This window comes from Cotesia typhae, unplaced genomic scaffold, assembly GCF_013202065.1.
Source record: "Cotesia typhae breed Kobodo isofemale line unplaced genomic scaffold, CoteBio_Ctyphae contig_4, whole genome shotgun sequence".
Taxonomy (NCBI): Eukaryota; Metazoa; Arthropoda; class Insecta; order Hymenoptera; family Braconidae; genus Cotesia; species Cotesia typhae.
This window is the reverse complement of record NW_027423748.1, coordinates 7,818,687-7,841,930: the sequence shown is the minus strand read 5'-3', so window position 1 is coordinate 7,841,930 and position 23,244 is coordinate 7,818,687. Positions and strand designations below refer to the sequence as shown.

The 23,244-nt window shown below is 29.7% G+C and overlaps 2 protein-coding genes across 2 annotated transcripts; one reads left to right on the top strand and one right to left on the bottom strand.

Annotated features, from left to right (window-relative positions):
• Positions 1-1,942: 1,942 nt before the first annotated feature.
• On the bottom strand, positions 1,943-22,932 carry LOC141527164 (photoreceptor-specific nuclear receptor). The gene is made up of 7 exons (XM_074242489.1): positions 22,745-22,932; positions 18,491-18,929; positions 12,199-12,302; positions 8,101-8,215; positions 4,647-4,771; positions 3,171-3,668; positions 1,943-2,472 (listed from the first exon to the last, which is right to left on the bottom strand). Exons 1-7 carry the CDS (start codon positions 22,854-22,856, stop codon positions 2,234-2,236), a joined length of 1,632 nt encoding a protein of 543 aa, XP_074098590.1. The 5' UTR covers positions 22,857-22,932; the 3' UTR covers positions 1,943-2,233.
• LOC141527163 (centrosomal protein of 78 kDa) lies at positions 5,315-7,140 on the top strand. The gene has a single exon (XM_074242488.1). The coding sequence runs from the start codon at positions 5,331-5,333 to the stop codon at positions 7,008-7,010; it is 1,680 nt and encodes a 559-aa protein (XP_074098589.1). The 5' UTR covers positions 5,315-5,330; the 3' UTR covers positions 7,011-7,140.
• Positions 22,933-23,244: the final 312 nt, after the last annotated feature.

The following is a 23,244-nucleotide window of genomic DNA, read 5'->3' as shown; positions in this document are numbered from 1 at the left end:
CCATATAAATGAACCCCTACTAGTAGGTACTATAACTATCCTTATTTATCACGATTTAACGATTCGCATTTGCTCGTTATTCTGTACGCGGATATACCCAGGTATTATCCATGGAGGGCTGGGTGTGTGTTGGTTTGACTGGGAGCCTGGGTTAAAACGGGAGTCGGGAAACCAGCGGCTAGGAAGGGATTTATGGAGTAAGAGAGCGAGAGAGCTTACTTCGAAAAGCGAAATACAACAAACCCCGACTCGACGCCATTGCTGAATCGTTGCTCCTACAGCTTCTGCCTCTTCCTCTTGCTACTCTATTATATAGGGTGGCTGTGGTGATCCTTTCCGCGAAATCCCTTCATCGGGAATTTTGTTCTGTGACCAGAGTGAGAGCGAAAAAAGCCCCAGATAAAGTTAACAATAAAAAAGGTAAAAATAAAAGTTAACACAGAAGCATCACTGGGAAATACGCTTTTCAATTTTTATTTTTTTTTATCTTTTATACTTCTATCGCGGTACTTTTTACTCTTATATTTGGAATATGTACTTTCAGGGGGTTTAGAAGGTTCGTGGGAGGTCGAAAACTCCGCCTCCGTACCGCAAAATCGAGTCAATACTACCCGACCATCCCACTTGCTTTTATGCTCACTTCCATCGACCACCACCTACACATTTTCCTTCCATGCTCGCATTACCCATTTATCCATCCGAATTCTGTCTTCATTACACCACTTATTGCTTATTATAACAAGAGAAAAGTAATAAAAATAAAAAAATAAAATACTTTTTTTTTACCGAAGGTTTAAAATTTATCAAACGGTTTTTGATCATTGATTTCAAATTTTCAAGTACAATTACGCGTTTATAATCTTTAAAATTTAAAACTTTGCTGGCAGAAATTAAGCTATACACAGTAAAAAATTTTACGTCAAAAAATTTTGTGTTAAAAACATTTACTGTGTTAAATTAATACCAAAAAGTGTTAAATATTTAACACAAAATTTTTTAATGCATTGATTTAATGCAAAATTTTTTACTGTGTAGTTTAAGGAGTAATTAGTAATTTTGTCAAGCGCGCTTGACGATAAATTGAAAGTTAAGACACTTTTGTACATTAACTTAGAAATTGCAATGGTAATGATGAATGTATTTTATTACAAAATCATTAAAACATTGAAAAAAGTATCATTATAATGACAAAAATTAATTTTTTTTTTTTTTTTTTTTTTTTAATGTAATTTTTTAGTCTAAAAGCAAAAAAAATCAGACTAAAGTTAAAAAATATTTTATCAAATAACTATAAAAAATTAATTTAATAAAAAATGACCGAAAAAAAAACTCTTGAAAAAGTTTGACAAATTAAGCAGCCTGCCTAAAGTCTCATCGATAAACTTGGTATAATGTATTAGACATTAAATACGCGTGCATCATATCACCGGGGATTGGTAGGACAAGATGCCATATGTGACAGCCCCGTAGGGCAAAGTCAAGGATTATGTTTGATAAATACAAATATTTATTCTAAGTAAATTACCATAAGTCAAACAAACATAAAACTATTTTAGTGTAAATATTTGGTATTTAAATAAATAAATAAATTTGGAATGTACTTGTTATATTTTATTACATTTACGTAATTATAACATTGTCGCGTAGTAACGATCCAATTTTATTCAATGTATTTTATTGAATATATATATATATATATATGTATATTATATACAACGACAATTATATCACAACATAAATTTCAAAAAACTTGGATTAATTTTCCTTTAAATACTATGATTCTTATATAATAGTATTTAATTATATCATATTCATTTATAAATGAGAATATTACGATTCAAGATGAATCAATTTTACTCTACTCTCTAATAGCACAATAAATAAATATGTTCTATATTAATATTAAACTAGATATAGTATTGCATTTATGTACAGCATCGTGATCTAGTAATTTTATATCATTGTAATTGAATGTATTTATAATTATATTATATTATATTACTAATTATACTTTATTTATAATTTTAATTGTAATAATAATTAAAAAAAGCCTCGTTAACTTAAATTATCTATCGTTAATAATAATTATTTTTTTTTTATTATACATTTATACGAGTATGAGGCCAGATTTTCATAGAAAATGAATTAGGCTATTCAATGATTATGAGATTAGATACTTTACGTAAAAACATTAGCTTCAATTAATCAATCAGTTTTGTGGCAATCATAATCATTAATTTTTATACATGTCACACAAAACTTTTTCCATTCGTGTATTTCCAATAGTTCGGTGGAAGTAAATAAGCTCAACTCGCGATGCTGGTATGCTTCTCAGCAGTGATAGCATCAACAAAAGTCTGCCGAATCTTTCAGGTCTACCGGGTTGCTGAGCACGCGCATGTTGTCCTAACATTACTTGTGCTTGGTCTTGAAGATTTTCTATTTGACTTGAATCTTTCAGTCCTCGGGTTTCTATTTTATCAAAATATTCAATTATTATTTTTTAAAATTAATAATTAAAAATAACAAAAATTTTTAAATAAAATTTTAGTAATTATTTAAAAGTGGAGTCTACCATTTTCATTTTCATTTTTTTGAAAGAAAATTTTTTTTGAAAATTTTGGTATATTTTTTTTTTTAAAATTCATAAAAAAATAAAAAATTAAAAAAAAAAAAGTTAATTTTCATAATTTTAACAAATTTATAAATTTTTGATATTTAACTTTTTTTTTAATTGTTCGTTTTTTTTTTTTTATGAATTTTTAAAAAAAAAAAAAAAAAAATAATTAAAAACATCAAAAAAGATAAAATAGAAATTTTATCTAAAAACATGAGAGTCAAAATTTTTTCCAATTTTTAAAGGCAAAAAAGCTATCGAAATCTTAATTGTTTTTTTTTTTTTCACAATATTGTAGTGTAAAAATGGATATATTAAGATATTTATTCACTTCTCGCTATTTGGCTTTAGGCCTTGGCATTTAAATTCAATAAATAAATAAATAAATAAATAAAATATTTTGTATTATAAAAAAAAAAAAATTAAAAAATGTTAATTTTTCACCTAAATGTGGCTAAAAATAAAATGGACCGCACTTGTAAATAATTACCAAAATTTCTTAATTCATCAACAATTAAAAATGAAAAATTAATATAAATAATTAAATAGTTACCGGGTCTAAAGAGAACAATAGCTTTCATACAAGCAAACTCGGCAGGATCAACCATTATATTTTTGTATCTCTGCAAAGTATCGTGAAGATGTCGAATATCAGCGGCTACTTGACTAGGCTTGTCTTCGTTGGGTAAGTGCATTCCTGAGTGCGAATGATTGTGTGGCGATAGAGTAAGCGCGGTTAATTCCGCGGCATTGAAGAGTGAAGATGATTCGAGAGGTAGACACCATTGCACGGCATTGAGAAGAAACAACTCAGACCAGGCTTCTTCAAGGAGTATCACTTGGTCGCGGAACGGCAAGCTGGCGAACGAAGGCAGGTTTTTCGCCCATTTTACAGCCATGAATAATAATCTTGCACTAGTTTCGTAAACTGTTTCTGCGCTTGCGGGCGAGTAGAGTGATGTCATCATCGGAGGCAATTGGGAACAAAGATTCCTCTGGGCAGTGAGTGGTTCTTCGTTGGTCACATCTATACTGTCTTCAGATGCGTTTCCTATTTTTATTGATTAAATTTTATTTTATTGGTAATTTTTTTTACATAAAATTTTGTAATATAAAAAATTGATATAATTTTTTTTTTTTTTTGACGTCTTCAATTTTTATTTAGTCTTCATTAAGTTCATAAAAAACCATGACAGTATGTCAAGAATATTATGTTTAAATCCGAAAAATTGCACTGAAAAAAAGTTAACTTGGTTAAAAAAAAAAAAAAAATACCTTTTTGAAGAAATTAATTATCTTGAATCAAGAAAAAAAAATCGAACTAAAAAATATTTATTTTAATTGAGAATAATTTTTTGGATCAAGAATTTTTTCTTAATTTAAGGAAATCCACGCAAAGTAGTCAAATTTTTAAAACTTCCTGAAAATTTGTAAATTCTATCTATGTAGCCTAATAATTAATAAAACAAATTTTTAATTTAATATCCGGGATATTTAATGAAATAATTGAGTTTGAAAATTGTAATTTTTACATGTAGGTAAATGGAGATGCCACCAGCCGTGTATTTGGTTGAGAATTTAATGCAATTAACGATTCAAAAAAAATTTTATTTTCATTGAATTTGATTGAAAAAATAATAAGCTTTCGATTAAAATAATAAAAAAAAGTAGATTTCCGACCGTATTATGGAGATATTTTATATTTTTTACGAAAAATCACAAGGAATTTCCGTTCTTTTAAATCTTGCATTTGACTTAGCAACACCGCTTGCGCAGTTAATCGGCGCATAAGTAACCGCGGTTTTTTAAATGCTAGAAGACCTTAGTCATTTTCTTCTTCTTCTTCTTCTTCTTCTTTTTGACTTGCAGTAGTAGTTTTGATGAACCTGACGAAGACCAACTAAATAATCGAAGCGTCGTGCATTAAAGATCAACATAATAGTCCATTTAATTGTTTAATTACTTTGTATCAATTTTTTATGTAACTGATTATACTTGGAAGAAATTATTATTGATATTGTTTAATTACCATCGGGGTCGTCGCGTTGCGGTAGGGGTGTTGGTACAGGTGGTGGATTTGCAGTCGACGTTGGGGCTATTGCTGATAATGGCATCGGTGCTCCATATCTGGCCATCGCTAATGATACTGGTGGTCTGTAAAATAGAAAAATAAATATTTAGGTAAAATCAACGTCAATATCAATTTTTTAATAAAATTATTATTTCTTCTTTGATTTTTTCCCCTATGATCTTCATCGCTGATAGGTTATGCTATTTGAATAAAATAATTCAAAAAAAGTCGATAGTATTTTGTTTTAATGATTTAATTGCCGCATAAAATCGCGTGACGTATTACACATGTCATTATTTGATTAACAATAATTTTTTTATAATTATTTTACATCCGTATTGTGTTTTTTCTTGGCTGTACAAGTGGTTCCACCAAACAATAATATTTAACAACCGCAAATGACGTCTCCGAGCCACTCACCGAGAAGAATAATAAACAAGGTTATAAATATAACTTCAAAAAAATCAAAATATCATCGGAACTAGCGGGTTGCGTTATCAGAAGATGACGGCACTACCACCAAAAGGACAAAATTTTTCGGCCTGTTATCTCGAGTTATGTAAGCAGCACCGAGTGCGCCCCCTGCCAATTATCTGCCTTTCGTTGCCTCATAGATTAGACTTCACGACCGACCGCGTGAAAATGGACGACTGGATTCCGATCTTAAATTCTCTCTCTCTTGACCGTTCCCTCAAGTCCGTCAGCGTCCGGAACAAGTGCCACCTGCGTAAGCCACTAGAAGAACTAAATTCCGAAGGTAAAGTTCGCGCAGCAAATTCAACCGGGATCAGAAAAACTCCAGCAGTTCTCACGCGATATTTGCTCGAGTGTCTCAGCCACAGTGTAGCGCAGTGCATAAGAAATTCCACGGCCTTAACCTGCTTGGAACTCGAAGGAGTTCCTCTGCCCACTGATTGTCTTGCCGCATTGTGCGTAGGGCTTGCAAGCACGGTAACTCTTGAATATTTGTCTCTAGAACGCTGCTACATCGGCGACAACAGTTGTGCAATGATTTGCCGAACAATCGCTGATGTCCAGAGCATCAGATCGCTTAATTTGAGCCACTGCGATCTGAGTTCCGGCGCCGGGCCAGCGCTGGCTTCTGCTTTGAGTCGTCAAAAGTTGGTTCTGTATCACGAAACTTGGAAGAACTCGCTGAGATATCGGCAGCCTAATCTCGACGTGATGCCGGGATTAAGACGTCTGACGCTGAATGGAAACCCGTCTTTAGGCGACTTGGCAGTTGCCCAAGTTATCGACGCGATCACAGACAGTTTGTGGCTGAAAGCCCTGGATTTACAGAGCTGCGGATTGACTGACGCTATTGGTAATAAAATGCTTGATTTGCTTGATCATAATAAAACATTGCAAGTTATTGATGTTAGATCTAATTGTCTTCTGAGCCAAGATATTGTAAGGGACATTGAAAACCGGCTGGATCGCAACAACAAGGGCTGCAATCGCGAGTACAGATTCTTGGCTATCAAGGAGAGCCACCACAAAAAAGTCACTGGGGACAAAAAGGAAAAGAATGATGAGAATAATGTTAAAATACGGCCGAAGACTCTGATTAGAAACAAACGCGCTGTTAAGGTGAGATTCAATCGGGTGGTTAGCAAGCCTGTCACGAGGTCGCTGCCGGTTATCAAGAAAAATTCTGCGCAGGAGAAGAATATGGAGATCAAGCAGGAGAAAGCAAAGCAAAGGTTACACCTAGATCTGAACTCACACATCAGGCCAACTACGTGCCAGGTTGAGGAGGTTGATGACGAGTACCAAAGTGTTTTGATGCAGCTTTCAGAGGCGAAGGCTAAAATTAACAAACTGGAGATGCAGCTGGAAAAGGAACGGACTTGCAGGCACGTTATTCAGCGCTTGTGGTCTCTGAGCAAGGTTGTCCAGAAGGAAAAGTCTGAGGAACAAGCCAGAGAGGCTGAAGTTAAGCCCCAAGTAGATCTGCTGATCAAGAAGATTAAATCCGAGAAGATTTATCGCGAACAAAAGTCGCCCAGCAAGATGACCAAGTCGGAAAATGATATCAATATTTATTTGCCGATCCAGCAGCCGATTCCCGTGGAGAAGAATATTGGGGATCATCTTAAAAATTCACTGATGATAAGCTTGCCTTGTTCGTCTTCTTCTTCTTCTTCTTCTTCTTCTTCTGGTTCATCGGCGTCTTCGACGGCTTCTTCCTCGTATGAGAAAAATTATCGGAAGAAAGGGTTGAAAACTCCGTCGTCGGCCTGCGAGCGCGCAAGAGCGATTTTCGCAGAGATTATAAAGAGCGACGTGGCTTTAAACTTGGATACCAACACGAGCTAACACTTTGGCGGCTTATCCATCAATCAATGTGTATTTTTATCAAGAGTAAAACATCGTGCAAAAGAGTATAATAATAGCCAATGATGTGAGTAAGAACGGTCAAAGACAAAGAGTTTTAAATTATAACCCAGTATAGAAGTTTAAGACTCGGTGCTGGATTTTAGTACTGTTATAAATATATCATGCTTGTAGATTTTATATTTAAGAGAAAAAAATTAATTTGTAAAATGTTTAATGATTTATTATTTTGATACTCAACTCTGTATTACGTGATTCAATATATACCGCTGATACTTTATATGTCATCATACATCCACAGCTTTATATGTCATTATTATGTTATTTAAATATTGATATTTATGTTTATAGATGTAGATGTGTTGTATATAATTGTCGGCTCGACATTGATTTTGAGTTACTAACGGTTCAAAAGGCATTACCTGAAGTATTTGAACGGTCAAGTAGTCAAAGGTAATTTTTCATGATAGATCACGCTCGATGTGGCAAGCAACTCGTGTTGTTCGCGATGTTGAAGATAACGCTGCCAAGATCAAACGTGCTAACGGCATCCTCTCTGCTGTGTTTATATTATATTATTTGTTGTTTATGCTTTTCCTGTTACTCTACACTCTAGTCTGTTTCATGACCGGGTTTGTCATTACTATTTTTATGTTGAAAGATTTTTTCAACCACTTTTTGCTATTTACGTCCGATCAAATAAAATGTTGGGGTACTTATTTATGTTGTGATGTATATAAGTTAATTTTATGTAAATAGTACACAGAAAAAAAAATTTAATTGAATCAAGTAAATTATTTTGAAGAACTTTATATTCTTTTTGATCAAAGAAGAAAAATTCTTAAACTAAAAAATTTGTATGGCTTTAAATGAATTTAACTTAATTCAAAAATTCTTCGTTTTGATTCAAAGCAATGAAAATTTTCAAAATTATTTTCTTGGTTCAAGAATTTTTTTTTTAATTCAAGTTAATTTTTTTTTTCAATGTTCATGTAGTTTCTAATTAATAATTTAATGTGTTTATTTATTTTGATTCATTAAAATATCAATATTGTTTGCAATTGATGCTTACCCAAAAACTCCAACAGCGACGGCAGCTTCCCTCAGCGCTCGTTCCTGATCCATCTCGACTAAAGCTTCAGGTCTTATGGTTGCCGTGTTCCTGGGCTGCCTTTCATTTTGCACGGCTGCAACAATCCAACGAGTTTCCTCTTGATTATTCATCATCAGGCAATCCTTCCATGCAGCGCGAGTTAGTTGTATCGCTGCAGGACGACATGTCCAAATAATAATTCATGAGGGAGAATAATGGATTCACGCGATGATTTTAAGGTACAAGGTTTTTAATTGGGGTATGTTTGAAACTTTTTCGGGGTTTGTTAAGGAATTATTACCCGGGTAAATTAACCGGTGGTAAAATAACCGGGGAATATTTTGGCGGTATAATTCCTCAAGTGTAAATTAAGTTTAATAAATTCAACGGCTTGCATCAACAAAATCATATATTAGATGGTAAATTTTTTAATCCAAAAGTCGGAATTCATAAATAAAACGCTTATGAATAAATGTCAGAAAAAAAATGTAGAAAATATAATTTTGCTAAAAGGAGTAACATTTATTTCTGATAAGAACGAAATGTTTAAAAAATTTTTAAAATTTTAAGATACATCAGATCTTTTTGTCATGTTGAAAGATACTCCCAAAAAGTACGGGAATAGTATCATGTCAATTTTTATTTAAAAAAAAAATCAATTCTGGAGTAAAGAAAAAATTTCCTTAACACAAAAAAAAAAAACATATGCTATGTTATAAAAATTAATTTGATTCAAAATTAATTGTTATTGCATTGAAATGATTTTAAGATCGTTTCAAAAAACTGATACCTGTTAGAATAATGTACTTAATTGGATTATTTCCAGAGAAATTTTGAAAATTTTTACCATAAAGTTTTTTATAAATTATAAATAAACTGGCTAGTTAAACAAAAATAATTATTAGTAAAATCGAATAAGAGATAACTCGTGAGAAAGGCAGCACTAGCGAGTGAAAGGGGAAGAAATAGCACAAACTATCTGTCCCGAGTGAATTACCTTAAAAGAAATTTTAATTTTCTATTCGAAGAAATATTTCCACGCTAAATCACAGTTTCATCTAATTATGTAATAAAACAGATTATCATCTTTATCCGGAAAATTAAATAGAGCACCAATAATAACCAATAAGAATTATCCAATTCTTTAGTAAATAGATATAACTTTTCAATAAATAAAAATTTTGGTTTGAAAGTGGCATGTCCATGACCGAAGGATTTAATTTATGAAATTTATTACCCATCATCCTGCAATCTCTAACTGACTGCGTTTTCTCAGAGCCTGTCTGAGCCTTATTGTCTTCCGCCGTCGGACCCTTGCCATGTCAATTTTACGTAACGCAATTATATCAGACAGTATCTGGATTTGACAGCATCAATATGACGAGCGTACCAGCTTCATAGCTGTTAGAGTTATCTAACTTTCATATTAACTTGTTAAACTCAAAACCATGAATTATTAAAATTTCCATAAAAAATAACAAAATAAAACGTTGTCTGACGTCATTAAAACACACAAAGTAAAATAAAGTAAAGTGAAGTAAAAAAAAAAAAAAAAAAAAAAAAGGTAGAGACTAGATTTAAAAATGCTCGCGGTTTAACGTTAAGTAATTCTGCATAATAACGAAAACGTGGCAATTTTTCCTGTGGGTAGTTGCCGTGGCCTGCTGAGCGGCTTAATGGGGTCCTCCTACTATTCCACGGCCCTTTGGAACTTTATTCTCTCAGTTATTTAACTTTTTTTTTTTATCCACTATTTTTATTATTTTTATCTCTCTTTAGCTCTTAGTTTAATTTTTAAAGCAACCCTCACACCCGATTCCAGTGAATCCGTGCATGTGTGTAGTCTCTCACTCATATTAGCAGTCCTGGAGGTGGACGGTGCGACCAACGAGATAAACGTCCCGTCAGTAGGCTCTCATTTGCATGAACCCGGCGGGTGGTAGCACCGAAATGCACGCGGATTTCTCTTGTCGCACTTGCTACCACATATGAGCATGTATAGAGCTATAGAGATACAGATATGTAGAGAAGATGTGATGTCCTGCGTCAGCAACCACTAATACAACAACGAACCCTGTTGGCTGTCGTACTCTGCTTAGCTCGTCGTTTGGTTGTCCTGCATACGTTTATTTCCTCCAATTAACCCTTCAGGCATCGGGCCACGTGACCGTTACGTTACTAACGACCGTACCAGTGTTTATGGAGCGAATAGCGCGTCATGGTGAACCAACTAACGCTGCTACTAAGTCATACTACCTACTACATCATATGCATTATAACCATAGTAATAATAATTATAATAATAATAATAATAATAATAACAATAATAATAATAATACAAGTAGTTTACTCTCTGTATACTGTGTCATTATTTTGTCTATGTATTTTAGATGAGATACGAGAGATCCCAGTGCAGTTATGTACATTGATCAGCGCTATGATGTGCATGTTGTATTAAATCCACAGTGTACACTGTTATGTTCAGCACATGAGTCATATTATACGGTAAATGATTACTGTAAGCACTCAACTGGATATACTCCTGGTATGTGTAATTTTCATCGTGTTATGGTTCAATTAAATTATCTACGAGTATCAGAGAAAATTATTTTTTCGATAATCCTTTTTTCATTATTATTATTTTGTTAGATTGGAAATTATAAGTAATTACTTTGTGCAAAGAAATAACAAGATGACACTGGATATCATCCCAGATTATACTCAGTGATATCTGTGGTAAAAAAAAATTTCAGATAGTAGCTAAAAAAAAAAATCCAGATTATACTGTGTGATATCTGGATTATATTCATTATAATCCAGATTATACTCATTATAATCTAGATTATACTCATTATAATCTGGATTATATTCATTATAATCCAGATTATACTCATTATAATCCAGATTATACTCCTTATAATCTGGATTATACTAGTTATTATCCGAAATTTTTTTTTACTCAGTATAATCTAGGATGATATCCAGTGTAATCTTGTTCTTACCGTGTGGGGGCTGATTATACTTTTGATAAATTTTTTTTATTATTTAGTGAGCTTGATTTTATTTTATTTTTGGGTATTTAAAAGAAAGAAATAATTCACTGTTTATTTTACTGTAAAAAATATACCAGTTTTGTTTCTGTGGCTATTAAAAAATAGAAAATTAAGTTTTTGACAATTATTTTTTTTTATTTCTCCATCTCCATCGCGGAATTACGAATCATTCATTAAAAGTTTACAATTTTCTATATTATCTAAATTATCATAACTAAAAATAGAAATTTATGAATGTTTTATGTATGCAATAAATAAATAAATAATCATATAGTTAAAAAAAAAAAAATTACTTAATAATTTCAATTTTTAAAAATGATTTCTTGAATCAAAAATATTTACATAGTTAAAAAATTTATTTTCCAGACAAAAAAAATTTCTTCTTAAAATAATTTCTGCTTATAAAATTGTAAAACTGATTGTAATATTCAATTTTTTTTTACCATAAAAATGTAATATTACAAATATTATTTTAATTACAACTCCACTTAAATCTTGAGACGGTCAAAAATAATGTTATGAAGTAAAATAAAAAATTTCTTTAGATTATTCAACTAAAAATAAACTAATAATTACTCTATATTATTTATTATTTTTTTTTATTATCTTTATAATATATGCGGGTCGTCTAAATAAGGGCTTAATGAAAGAAATTTGATTCAAAAATGATAGATTGGTACTGTGAGAGATTTGTACTGTCACCGAGAATAAAGGCAATAAAAAAGTTTCCAGATATTTAGGGGCTGGATAAGAAAAGAAATGGGAAATTTAGCGATTGTATGTTATTGGTTTTGGTAGATGAATAAAGGGATATCAGGTGTTACGAAGAACAAAAAGTATTAAGAGTTGGATCGAAAACTTACGCCAAACTTCTCTATTCTGTTCTGCCTTTGAGTCAATTTACGTCGTAGAGACTTTTATATTATTTTTTTATCATTTAAGAATAAAATATTTAAAAATATTAATGTATACATTTGTTGTTGTTAAATAAAAAAATTTTTAATTATTAATTTAAATGACTTACCATCTTTGTTCATCCCCATGGCCATGCACTTTTTGAGACGGCAAGCTTGACACTGGTTGCGGTGAGCCTTGTCGACGATGCATCTGCCGGTTCCTGCTTGGCACCTGGAATTAAACGGAACAATTTCAAATTATTAAAAAAAAATTCCTTGTATTGATTTAAAGGAGAATATTTTTTTGGGGGATAGAAGAAAATTTTCTGGTGATCATTTGGTTCTCTCGAGACAGTCTGAAGTGCACTTACTCCTAAATCGGGTGTACGAGGAAAATGGCGTTAAATTTGATTTACTTTCATTGTTAGGACTAATTCCGTTATCCCCGATCGCGAGTAGATGGCATCGTCAAAGTTGCTGAGGGGTTCTGCACGTAGTCTTCTTATCCCTTAGTAATCCTAGTGAATTCTGAGGCTCGAAAAGAGCCTCACGACTCTCGAGTAATGACAATAAACCTTTTTTGCTTTTTTAAAGTCTCTTGTATAAATACCTTCACCCTTAAGTGAGGATATCAATAAAAATATATGTGCGTATAAAAAAAATTTATGACAAAACTTTGAAAATAAAGGAAGAGTTAAAAAATAAAATTTTGAAAAATTAAATCGAAGAAGCGGTCAATTTAAAAATTTTAAATTATCACCACAGTAACCAAGCAGCAAAAATCTGTTTATTTTTTGGTTAATTTGATTTAATAACCAGTCAAACGATTAATTATTAATGATTATTGACTTTAATTTATCAAAATGTTAACAAATCTTTTTTGTATTACTTGAGGAAATCTTTCTTCTGAATGATATGTCAATAATATTTTGACATTAAAAATTAATGTAAATGACTTTTAGGTTTATTTTTCTGGACTTAAAATCAGTCAATCAATTAAAATTGATTCATTTAACTGTGATAAATTTATAAAAAGAGATTTATTTCATTATAAGAGCTAACTGTGATGGAAAAAAAAAGTTATATTTATAAATTTTTATGTCGTTATTTGAGGGATTTTCTGTGAAGTAAAAAATGGTCACCTCTACTGTGAACAGCAACAGAATTTAATATTTAAAAAATCATAGAGTAGTAAAGCCTATAGATTTAGCATGCTTACTCAAGTAATTATAATTTACTGGTTATATTTGCAATTTAATTATGTTAAAGTAATAATTATTTTCTTCAATCAACAAAATTTTATTTTCTGTTCAAGAATTGATTTTTATCTTGAATAAAATAAAATTACCTTAATCTCAGAAAACAAATCTTAGTTCAATAATTTTTCTTATCAGTTTAGTAGAACAAGGTTTAATTGTTACAAGTTTTCAAGGTATTGCCATTTTTTGGTTCATATATTTTAAAGAAAATTAATATAATAATAATCATAAATTATAATTAACATTTGAACTTATTGATTAAATTTGATAGTTTTTATTTTATCACAACTATTCCTTAGCTCGGTCTTATTATCCACCTGTACCTTTTTACAGAAATTTTTTCTTAATTCATGAATATTTTGTCTTAATTTCAAATCACATGATCACATTTAACATTTAATAATAAAAAAATGAATAAATAAATTTACCCATTAAAAATGAAATAACTAAATATAAACTTTTACACAGAAAGAAAGAAAGTCTTAAGTCAAGCGTAAAATTTTTTTAATGAAGAAAATCTTAAGCAAGATTGAAAATTTCTTAAATGAAGTTAAAATTTATCGAACGAAATTAAATTTTTTTAAGCCTAGAAAATTTCTTCTTGCTCCAAAATAACTTTTGGAGCAATCAATCTTCCTTATAATTTTTTTGATTCAAGAAATTTTTTTTTTTCTGTGTACTTTTTTTTCCTCTATACATAGAAATAACTTGACTGTAAATTAGAAGCACATCTATTAATAGTAGACAGTAGAATAGTTATAAAAAGCAATGAATAAGAAGAGCTATTAGCGAGATTTGAATACCCGTCAGTCACGTAAAAAGACAGAATATGTGTAAACGACAGGAGGCTTGTTGCATATCAGTCAGTCAGTAGTCACGCAGTGAGTTAGTATCTTGTCCTGAGGGCTAGGAGCGACCGCTGCAGTGAATACACACACGCGTAACAGGAACGTGTGGCAGCGGCAGGGGTCACACACAAATTGATTTGCGTTCACACCCCACTGGAGAAGACTGCTCGTCCTCGTGCCCTTTTTGGATTCACCCTTCAGAACCACATCATACATTTATTTACGTATCTTTCACTTTCCAATTCAATATACACTTTCCATATCTCTGCGCTCGGTTTATCCATAGTTTATTATACAAATTTACATTGTTTGTTGTTTTGTCGAGTCGCACCTCGTAATCGAACGCACAAAGCCTCGATAAAATAATTACTACCCTTATTATTGTTTTACATTATCATTATAAATTACTGTTTTTATTAATTTATTAATAGAATTGCAATGGATCATGTCCGATGGATATTTAATTGCATCTGGCTCTGGTGGATGCCAGGATCTTCAGTCTTTTATTTACGCGGTAATCCCGCAATTGTGGGCGCACTGTGGGACGCATCTGTCACAAAGTATAAGGCGTTAGTGGTATAATTCCGTATATATATATATAGATGGATGAGAGGATAATGCGAGTATAGAGAGAAAGAGAGATAGAAAGAAAGTCGAATGAGTTCTATACTTGAACTAAAACCCTCGCGGAATAATTGGTTATCTGTGCGAAGGCTCTTCAGCTTTGATCGCATTACAATCGTTTCAACTATCTCACGGCCATCTGATGATACACAAAAAAACTCGAGTTAAGATAGATAGTTTAAAAAATTTCATCATCACTGACTTTTGTTTGATTTTAATTTATTCAAAAATTGTTTTTAAATTAATATACTTAAACATTACAAGTAAGCAATTACAATTTTTGACTTTAATATAATTTTTATCTACTCTAAAAAAAAAAAAAAAAAAAAAAAAAAAAATTATCTTTATTCAAAAGAAAAATTCTTAAACCACAAAGGGAAAAATTACTGTTTCAGATTGTAATTATTACAGTTTTTGTAAAAATTACATTGTAAAATGTTAATATTACATTGAAAGCTCCGAAAATTAACATTCAAAGTTTGAATTTATAAAAATGTTATTTCGGACTGCAATTTTTTTAGTTTTTTATAATGTAATTTTCATTTTTCTTTTTTGAGTGCAATAATATTATTTTAAAGAATTTTATTGTCTTGAATCAAAACGAGAAATTTTTAAATTAACAAAAATTTCTCAGTTCAAGGATTTTTCTAAGTCAAAAGAAACAAAATTATCTTCTGAGTTCAATAATTTTTTTCTTGAATCAAATTAATTTTTTTTTTTCAGAGTATTAAAAAATATTAAAAAAAATTAAATTTATAATTTTTTTAAATTTCTATCCATGAATTTTTTTTTTATGATTCATTTGTATGAAAAATACTAAAAATGATCAGACGTCTGGTAATATCAATATCGCAATAATAATAATAATAATAATTTAATTTACGAATTTAGTTAAATCACTTTCAGCTCAAACAGTTTCATTAAAAATTCATAATGCAATATGTAATATATAATCTAAAGCTTTGAGTCATATTGATTTTGATAATTAATCATTATTTGAATCAAAATAATTATTTATCCATGTAATGATCTCATTAATTTAATTTATATATATATATTATATATTTTTTTTATATATGACAAAATTAAAAATATATTCTATTTAAAATTTACAATACCATTTTTTTAGAAAATTAAAATTTTAATGATAAAAAGAATTGATTTTACATTTTTTAATTTTCGATATTTTATTGAGAATTTAAATTTAGAATTTTTGAAAATTATTTCTTGAAATTTTTCAAACTAAAATATTTCCACCACATTGGAGATAAATTATTTTTTCAGTACATCTTTGCAAAAAAATGATAAACTTACTATTTTAAAATATAGTTACGACAAACTCGGGAACAATACATTCCAAAAAAATTTTACATTCTTTTTAAAAAAAATTTTTTATGATTTAAAAGTTATAGAATTATATATTTTTTTCAATTTTTTTCTTAGAGCGCTAAGCAATAAAAATTCAACTGTGCTTTTTTCCGTGTTATCAGATCTCCAAAAAATGAACAAATCATAACTCAAAAAATTAAAAAATGAACAGTAAAATTATATAAAAATGAATGATTAATCTTTTGCAAAAAAAAAAGAAAACATCTGAATCCAAGTCACGATCAAGTGACAGCTATTTTTCAATCGGTTCATCTGACAGGTCAATATTGCGTGTGTGTATTTTTCAACAATGGGATGATGGAAAAAAATAGTAGTCAAGAGAAAATAAAATATAAAATGTGAAAAAAAAAAAATTTGTACGGTACCGAGCATAGAATAAAAGCAACAACAAGTGATTTTGGCCCTGACAAGAATTGGATGGAGATAGATGGTAGGTCTCTGGGGGTAGTGTAATAGTTTCACCCATGCCGGGAGTCTACAGTTATATATATGCAGAGCTTTACTTACACATATATTACAATACACATGTGTAGTTGAGTATGTAGTTGAGCCTGGAGTAAAGGAACATAATGTTATGTGGGGATGGCTGGTATTGTCATGCCTACTGATATTATGTGTATAATAGGTTCGTAGATCCAAGATGAGCCTACTCGACCTGGACACATTTAATGCACACATGGCACGCTACGCATATTATTATAATATATCAATTGCTGGTATAACTTTCAACGCGTCGACGAGCCGTGTACACTTGTCCTTTGCTCCTGGGTCTGGGGGATCACCTCGCAAATGTTTACTACTCTCGGGTTAGATTAAAAAATACATTTTGTGGGTATTAGCGACGATGGGGATCGCCGACGGGGCCCTGCTCTTGTACATGATACGGTTTACTTGATTATCTACGGCCAAGGGATGCATTTATAATAGAATCATTTATAATATTTCACGGCTGTTGAGTTTTATATTGTAATCTCAGTAATATTAGCTATCTTGGGAATAATTATTCTGATATTCGTTCTAATTTATCAAATTTGTTATTTTTTTAATACACATTTTAATACATTTTTAATTTTTAAAAATTTTTATTCTAAATCTTAATCAATTTTTAAATAAAAAAGTATGATAATTCCTTAGATAGGGAGCTATCTCCCTTCCATTTTTTTTTTACTATAAATAATTTTAAAATAAACTTATATGTTTTTTTTCGATTTTATTCGATGCGACAGATTCGTGAGTGTAACTTGGAAAAAAAGTTTTTCGATTAAATTATTCAATTTTAAAGTCAAAAAAATGAATACTTGTCTTATTTTTCATTGAAATTTTTTTGACATTAATGTGTACAGTGCAATACTGTTTTTTTTTTTTTTTTTTTTTTTTTTAAAGAGTAGGAACGAAAAAATATGTAAATTTTTTTAAAATTCATAAAAAAATTTTAAATCTTAGTATTAGAATATATTTTTTTCTAAAATTTATTTTTTTCAATTTTTTTCAATTTATAAATTAATATTTGAAAAATATAAATGAAAAACAAGACAATTGAGAATTTTTTTGATTATTAAACCTCAAAAATAATTAAATATTTCTAAATTTAATCAATTATTTCTAAATTTATAAAAATTTTACAATCCTCAGATAATAAAAAGTTTATAATGCATTAATTAACTTTAATATTATATTATATAATTTATTTGGCGCCAATTCATTTCACCACCAAAAATCTAAAAAGCTTTTGAACTTTCCATACTTTTAAAAATATATTTTTGTAAATTATTTGAATAAATGTAACAATTTAATTTTTTTTCGATTCTTAATAAATTTAATTCGACTTATTCTCTTTTTATTTATATTTGTATTCAATTTTATTTTTTCAGTTACTCCGATTTCTTATATTTGTATTTTTCAACAAACATACTTTTTTTATACTCGATTCATCATTTTATTATATTATTTACCAATTAATCAAACTATTCCAAAATACTCGATATCAAAATACAAATAAAAAATTATAAAACTTGTGTAATTTGAATTATTTTGCAATATTTTATTTTTACTTAACTCGGTATTTATATCCAGCCTTGAAAGCACACGTGCTTTGATTTTTAAAAATATTTGAACATAAAATTAAGAACCCGCACAGGAGAGTAAGAATCAAAAATTGACTCACATTAAATAAAATTACATCAATCCTCAAATAAAAAAAATCACAAGTTCTAAATTTAACCCAAAGCAAAGATTAATTAGTGACTAAAAATAAATTATTAATGCCTAATGAATAAAAAAAAAAATAAAGATTTACAAACCGGTAGATTAATTTTCTCCGAACACTCCGCTTGAAAAATCCGCTGCAGCCATTGCAAGCAAGAATTCCGTAGTGTTTTCCGGAGCTAGTGTCTCCGCAAACGACACAGATGAGTCCCAAGCTTCTCGAGGGCTTGTTATTATGTTGGGACTGCTGGAGTTGATGCGGTGACTGCTGCAGTTGCTGAGGCTGCTGATGCTGAGAATGCTGGTGCTGATGTTGCTGGACCTGGAGCAAGTGCGGATGCCCGTTTGACAACGCGGACATGTACGGTGATCGAGCCAGTGGGAATTCCGACGGCAACGGACGGCACAGCGGAACAGGACAATCTTGGACCGAACGCGAAGCGTAAGGATCATGGCTTGATGTTGATTCAGTAGCTCCCAGCGGGCTATAACGCTCTGGAAGTCCTGGAGAAATTATACTGGACTCTCCGGAATCTAAAATCAAAAAATTTATTAATTTAATTGTTAATTTTTTTTATTTTTTTATACACAAAAAATTCCTTGTTGAAAAAAAAAATTTTTTTGTGGCCCAAGAAAAAATTTAAAAAAATTTTAATTAATATTTAAAAAAATTAAAAAAAAAAAAAATTTTTTTTAATTTCAAAAAAATTTTCAAATAATTTTTATGTTCAAAAAATTTTTCATGGTCATAATAAATTTTTTTTCTTATACTGAGTTGTAAAATGATTAAGTCAAAAAATATTTTACTTAGAAATAACTAATATCAATTAATCATTGACAATTATTCAATTATTTATAAAATAATAAAAAAATTTTATTATGAATTATGATGATTAATAATTGTTATTTTTTTTATTAATATTATTTTTTAAAATTACTTATTTAGTTGTTACAGACAGACGAAATAAATAATAATGGAATTCAATAAATGTTTAGCATACAAGTATCATATGTATATAGGTATATAATTCGAATGAAGTTTATTATGATTATTGATATATCATACGCCAGACTTTACACAAATGTCGTGCTGATACGCGAAAGAGCAGTGACCGAGTAAAGGTATTAGTACATAAAATTAATGTAACGCATCTTAATATGTGTAATGCGTAATGTGTATTGAACACAATACAACAAAGTACCACACAATAATAAAATAAAATATATAGGTATAATGTAATAAAGCATCGTCTACACATTGCCGGAGTAGGTACGTACACGACTGCTAAAATAATTTAAAATTATTAAAAGTATTTGTACAATTGTCATCCTGACGACAGCTAAATAAATTTTGTTTTTATCTTTAATATTATTGTTTGATGTTTAAATTAATAACATCAAACAAATGTTACTGACCACGGTTCAACTGGAATATTCTATTTATTCGTCATTTTATTGTAATTAATGTGTATTATAAATTTTATTATTCTTGTTTTTTAGAGTGCTTAAATTTACCAGAAAGTTTTAAAGCCCGGGATTTATATTTGCACTCGATTGAACAAACAGTATTTTCTTTTACGGAATTTGAATCTCTTTAAAGACAGCATTTTATTTTATTTGTTTTTTTTTTTTTTTTTTTTTGGTCCGGGTCTTGTTCTTGTTCTTGTTATTTATTTTTTCATTCAAGAAGCTTAGAGGGATACTGAGGTTCTTTGGTCCTTGGTAAACAGAATTTACATCGAGAAATGAGTTTTGAAAAAGCTCAGAAAGTGTCGAAATTGCAGAAATGTTATTCGGATTCTTTTTCGGCCCGCCGTAATTACATATTTATGAACTACAAGGGGCTAAAAATAAAATAATCTTTTTGCTGTGGGAGTCAAAATGTTTAACTTGATCGATTTAGATTGAAAATACATTATAATTAATTTAAACTTATACGCAATAACAATTCTCTTAAAAGTAATTTATTAATTTAATATTTTAATAAAAAAAAAATTCAAATATATTTTTTGTAAATTTTAATTTAAAAAATTTGATTTAATTATTTTAACTTTGCGTTAAAAATTGAAAATTTTAAATAATTTAATTTTTAATTGAATAAATTTAAATTTTATAACTCATAATTCTTTAATAAAAAATTTTTAAAAAACCAAATAATAATATTACTCAGAAATAAGTTATGTAATTTAAATAATTGTTTTTAAATTGATACAAGAAAAGTTGTAGTAATTTTCAAATAAAAGGGACATAAATAACAAGAATGAATAATAAAATAAAATAGGGGTGATGCCGTTATATAAAGCGATACTCGTCGCATTATTTAACTACTCTATATACATATAAAGCATCTGATGGTAGTCAACGAATACGAAAATGTGATTTTGTCGTACTGGTTCACAAGGGTCGTGCAATTTAATTTGAATTACTTTTACTCTTACTCTCTCAGTATTACTAGCAGAACAACCCGAAAGCCCACTTAGATTATTAGTCACGCTTTTCATCAGATCGTGATTTTATGGGATTATATTTATCGCTTCAAGTGTTGCGACACCATGCAATCACTCAATCAATATTAACAAATCTTGAGTTAATTTTTCCCAATAATTGATCATTCAGATCCGGAGTTATAACCATCAGAGTCGAAAATTCAGACCTGTTTGAAATTTATTTTTTTATAACAATTCCTAAAAAAATTGAGTGGTCAGGAAAAAAAATAGAAATTGAAAAAACACCATTCTGAAATTTTCAAGATATTTGTAGAAAATGTCAAAGTTTCATATGAAAGAAAGAAAAAAGAAATTAAAAATGTTTATCATTGAAAAATTCGGAAGTTTTTTGGAAAATCTAAAAAATAACGATGGAGATAGGTTCGAATAATTTTTTTCTATTTTTTCCCAAAGAGAATATTTAATAAAAACAATTTCCTCAAATTTTTTTATCATAAACCGACTGTATATCAATGTTTTACTTGTAAATTATCTGAAATTGCTCGAATGAGGAAATTGTTATGTAAATTTGTAATTTTTAAACTAAGTTACATAAATGAATTTTTTCTATGTCACATGGATATTTCTATCATGTAAATAAAGAAAAAATTCCCATGTTAACATTGGAAAAATAGGAAAAATTCCTACGTTCTTTTCGCCGTGTGCACAGAAAAAAAAATTTATTTGAATCAAATAAATAATTTTGAAGAATTTAATCTTTTTGATTTGAGTAGAAAAATTCTTAAACTAAGAAATTTTTCTTGGTTTAAGTAAATTTTACTTGATTTAAAAATTTTCCATCTTAATCGAAGTTAATTTTTTTTTTCTGTGTGTCAAAATAGACGTCTTCTAAGGCTGAAAATCGAACTATAAAAAATTTGTAAACTTTTACAGCTAAAATGGGTTTGATATTTCGACTCGGGCGAAAAATAAATGAAAACTCCAAATCAGTGAACAATAAAACACGAATAAAAATAAAAGGATATTTGGTCTTGAAAAATAACTGGGGATTTGAGGGCTGTAGACCGTTTAGCAATTTCTCATCAAAATTTACTCTCGCCACACCCCTGGGGAGCACGCTGTATAGTAATACATAATACAGAAGCGGTACCCGAGTAGTTGGCGAGGCAACGCGCAATGATCCCATAATACCGGGCGCAGGTGGCGCCCGGCGAGTCCGTGCCATCCACCAGCATTGATATGCTAATGAAATTTGACGCCCTCGGTGCAGAGCCAAATACAACTGAACCAAGAGGGTCACAGAATAAGAAGGAACTGTTACAAATCCGTCACCTTCAATCTCTTTCTCTAGTACCCTTGTCTTTTCCACCCTTCTCGTTTCTTCTTATTCTTGCTCAATTCATTTATTCATTTTTCGATGCTCTTTCGCAACTTTCTTTGTCGCAAAACTAAACCCTGGACTGGGATTGTGGCATTCCTACATCGTTTCACCCGACGGAACTGGGATTTGATTACTCTAATGGCATACAGCACTCACATACACGGATTTACTTTATTGCGCCCACTTATTATGTCAATGGGGTAAAAATTATTATTCCGATTGCGGGGTAATATTTACTGCTGTAATAAATATTTAATTTATAGGATTAAAGTTTTTTTTTCTTTTTTATTATCTTTCAGTAAAATAATGTCTTGAATGTTTGCTTATTAATTTATTAAGTTAATACAGAAAAATAAATATTTGCAACGCGATTTAATTTTAATTAAAATGGAAGTTAATTGAGTATTATTAATAGGCTAAACAAATAATTGTACTTTAAATATTTATTTTACTGTAATAAGCTTAAAAATTATAAATTAATTTTTTTAATTTTAAATATTTGATTATATTTTATTATTTACCATGGCGAATACTTAGAGGACTTCCAGGACTACGAGGATGTTCAGAGCTGGTGTCATTTTGCGAAGATTGTCTTTGAAGATTGTCAGGAGTTCCAATTGCAGTTCCATTCATGATTAAAAAACTTTTTTTTAAATTAAACTAATTATCAGAATTTTTTTCTTTTTGTTTTATAAATCACAGAGTTTTTTTTTTTTTTTTTTTTTTTTTTTTCACTTGATAAAATTCACTGCAAACTCAAAAAATAAATGTTTAGTTAAAAATATAATAATTATTATATTTATTTTTATTTTAAAATTGAATAATTAGAATCTATAATAATTCGAAAGAACCGAAACTGATCTGTTGACAATCGTCGACTGGTATCTGCCGTGGTTTCTCGTGGTTGTGGTGGATCTCTACGTGCTGATATAATGTCGAGTATCCCGATCTCAGACTCTGACGTTAGTTGGTTTTCATACACGACGCGATTGGTCCGCTGATACTTTTGAAGGCGGGATCA

Bases quoted from the DNA above. Each gene is read 5' to 3' on its own strand.
- LOC141527163 (XM_074242488.1), top strand. From the start codon at position 5,331: ATGGACGACTGGATTCCGATCTTAAATTCTCTCTCTCTTGACCGTTCC.
- LOC141527164 (XM_074242489.1), bottom strand. From the start codon at position 22,856: ATGAATGGAACTGCAATTGGAACTCCTGACAATCTTCAAAGACAATCT. The intron at 12,303-18,490 runs GTTTGTAAATCT...GTTTAATTCCAG, and splicing joins CGGAGAAAATTAATCTACCG to GTGCCAAGCAGGAACCGGCA. The intron at 8,216-12,198 runs GTAAGTCATTTA...GGATTGTTGCAG, and splicing joins CATGGGGATGAACAAAGATG to CCGTGCAAAATGAAAGGCAG.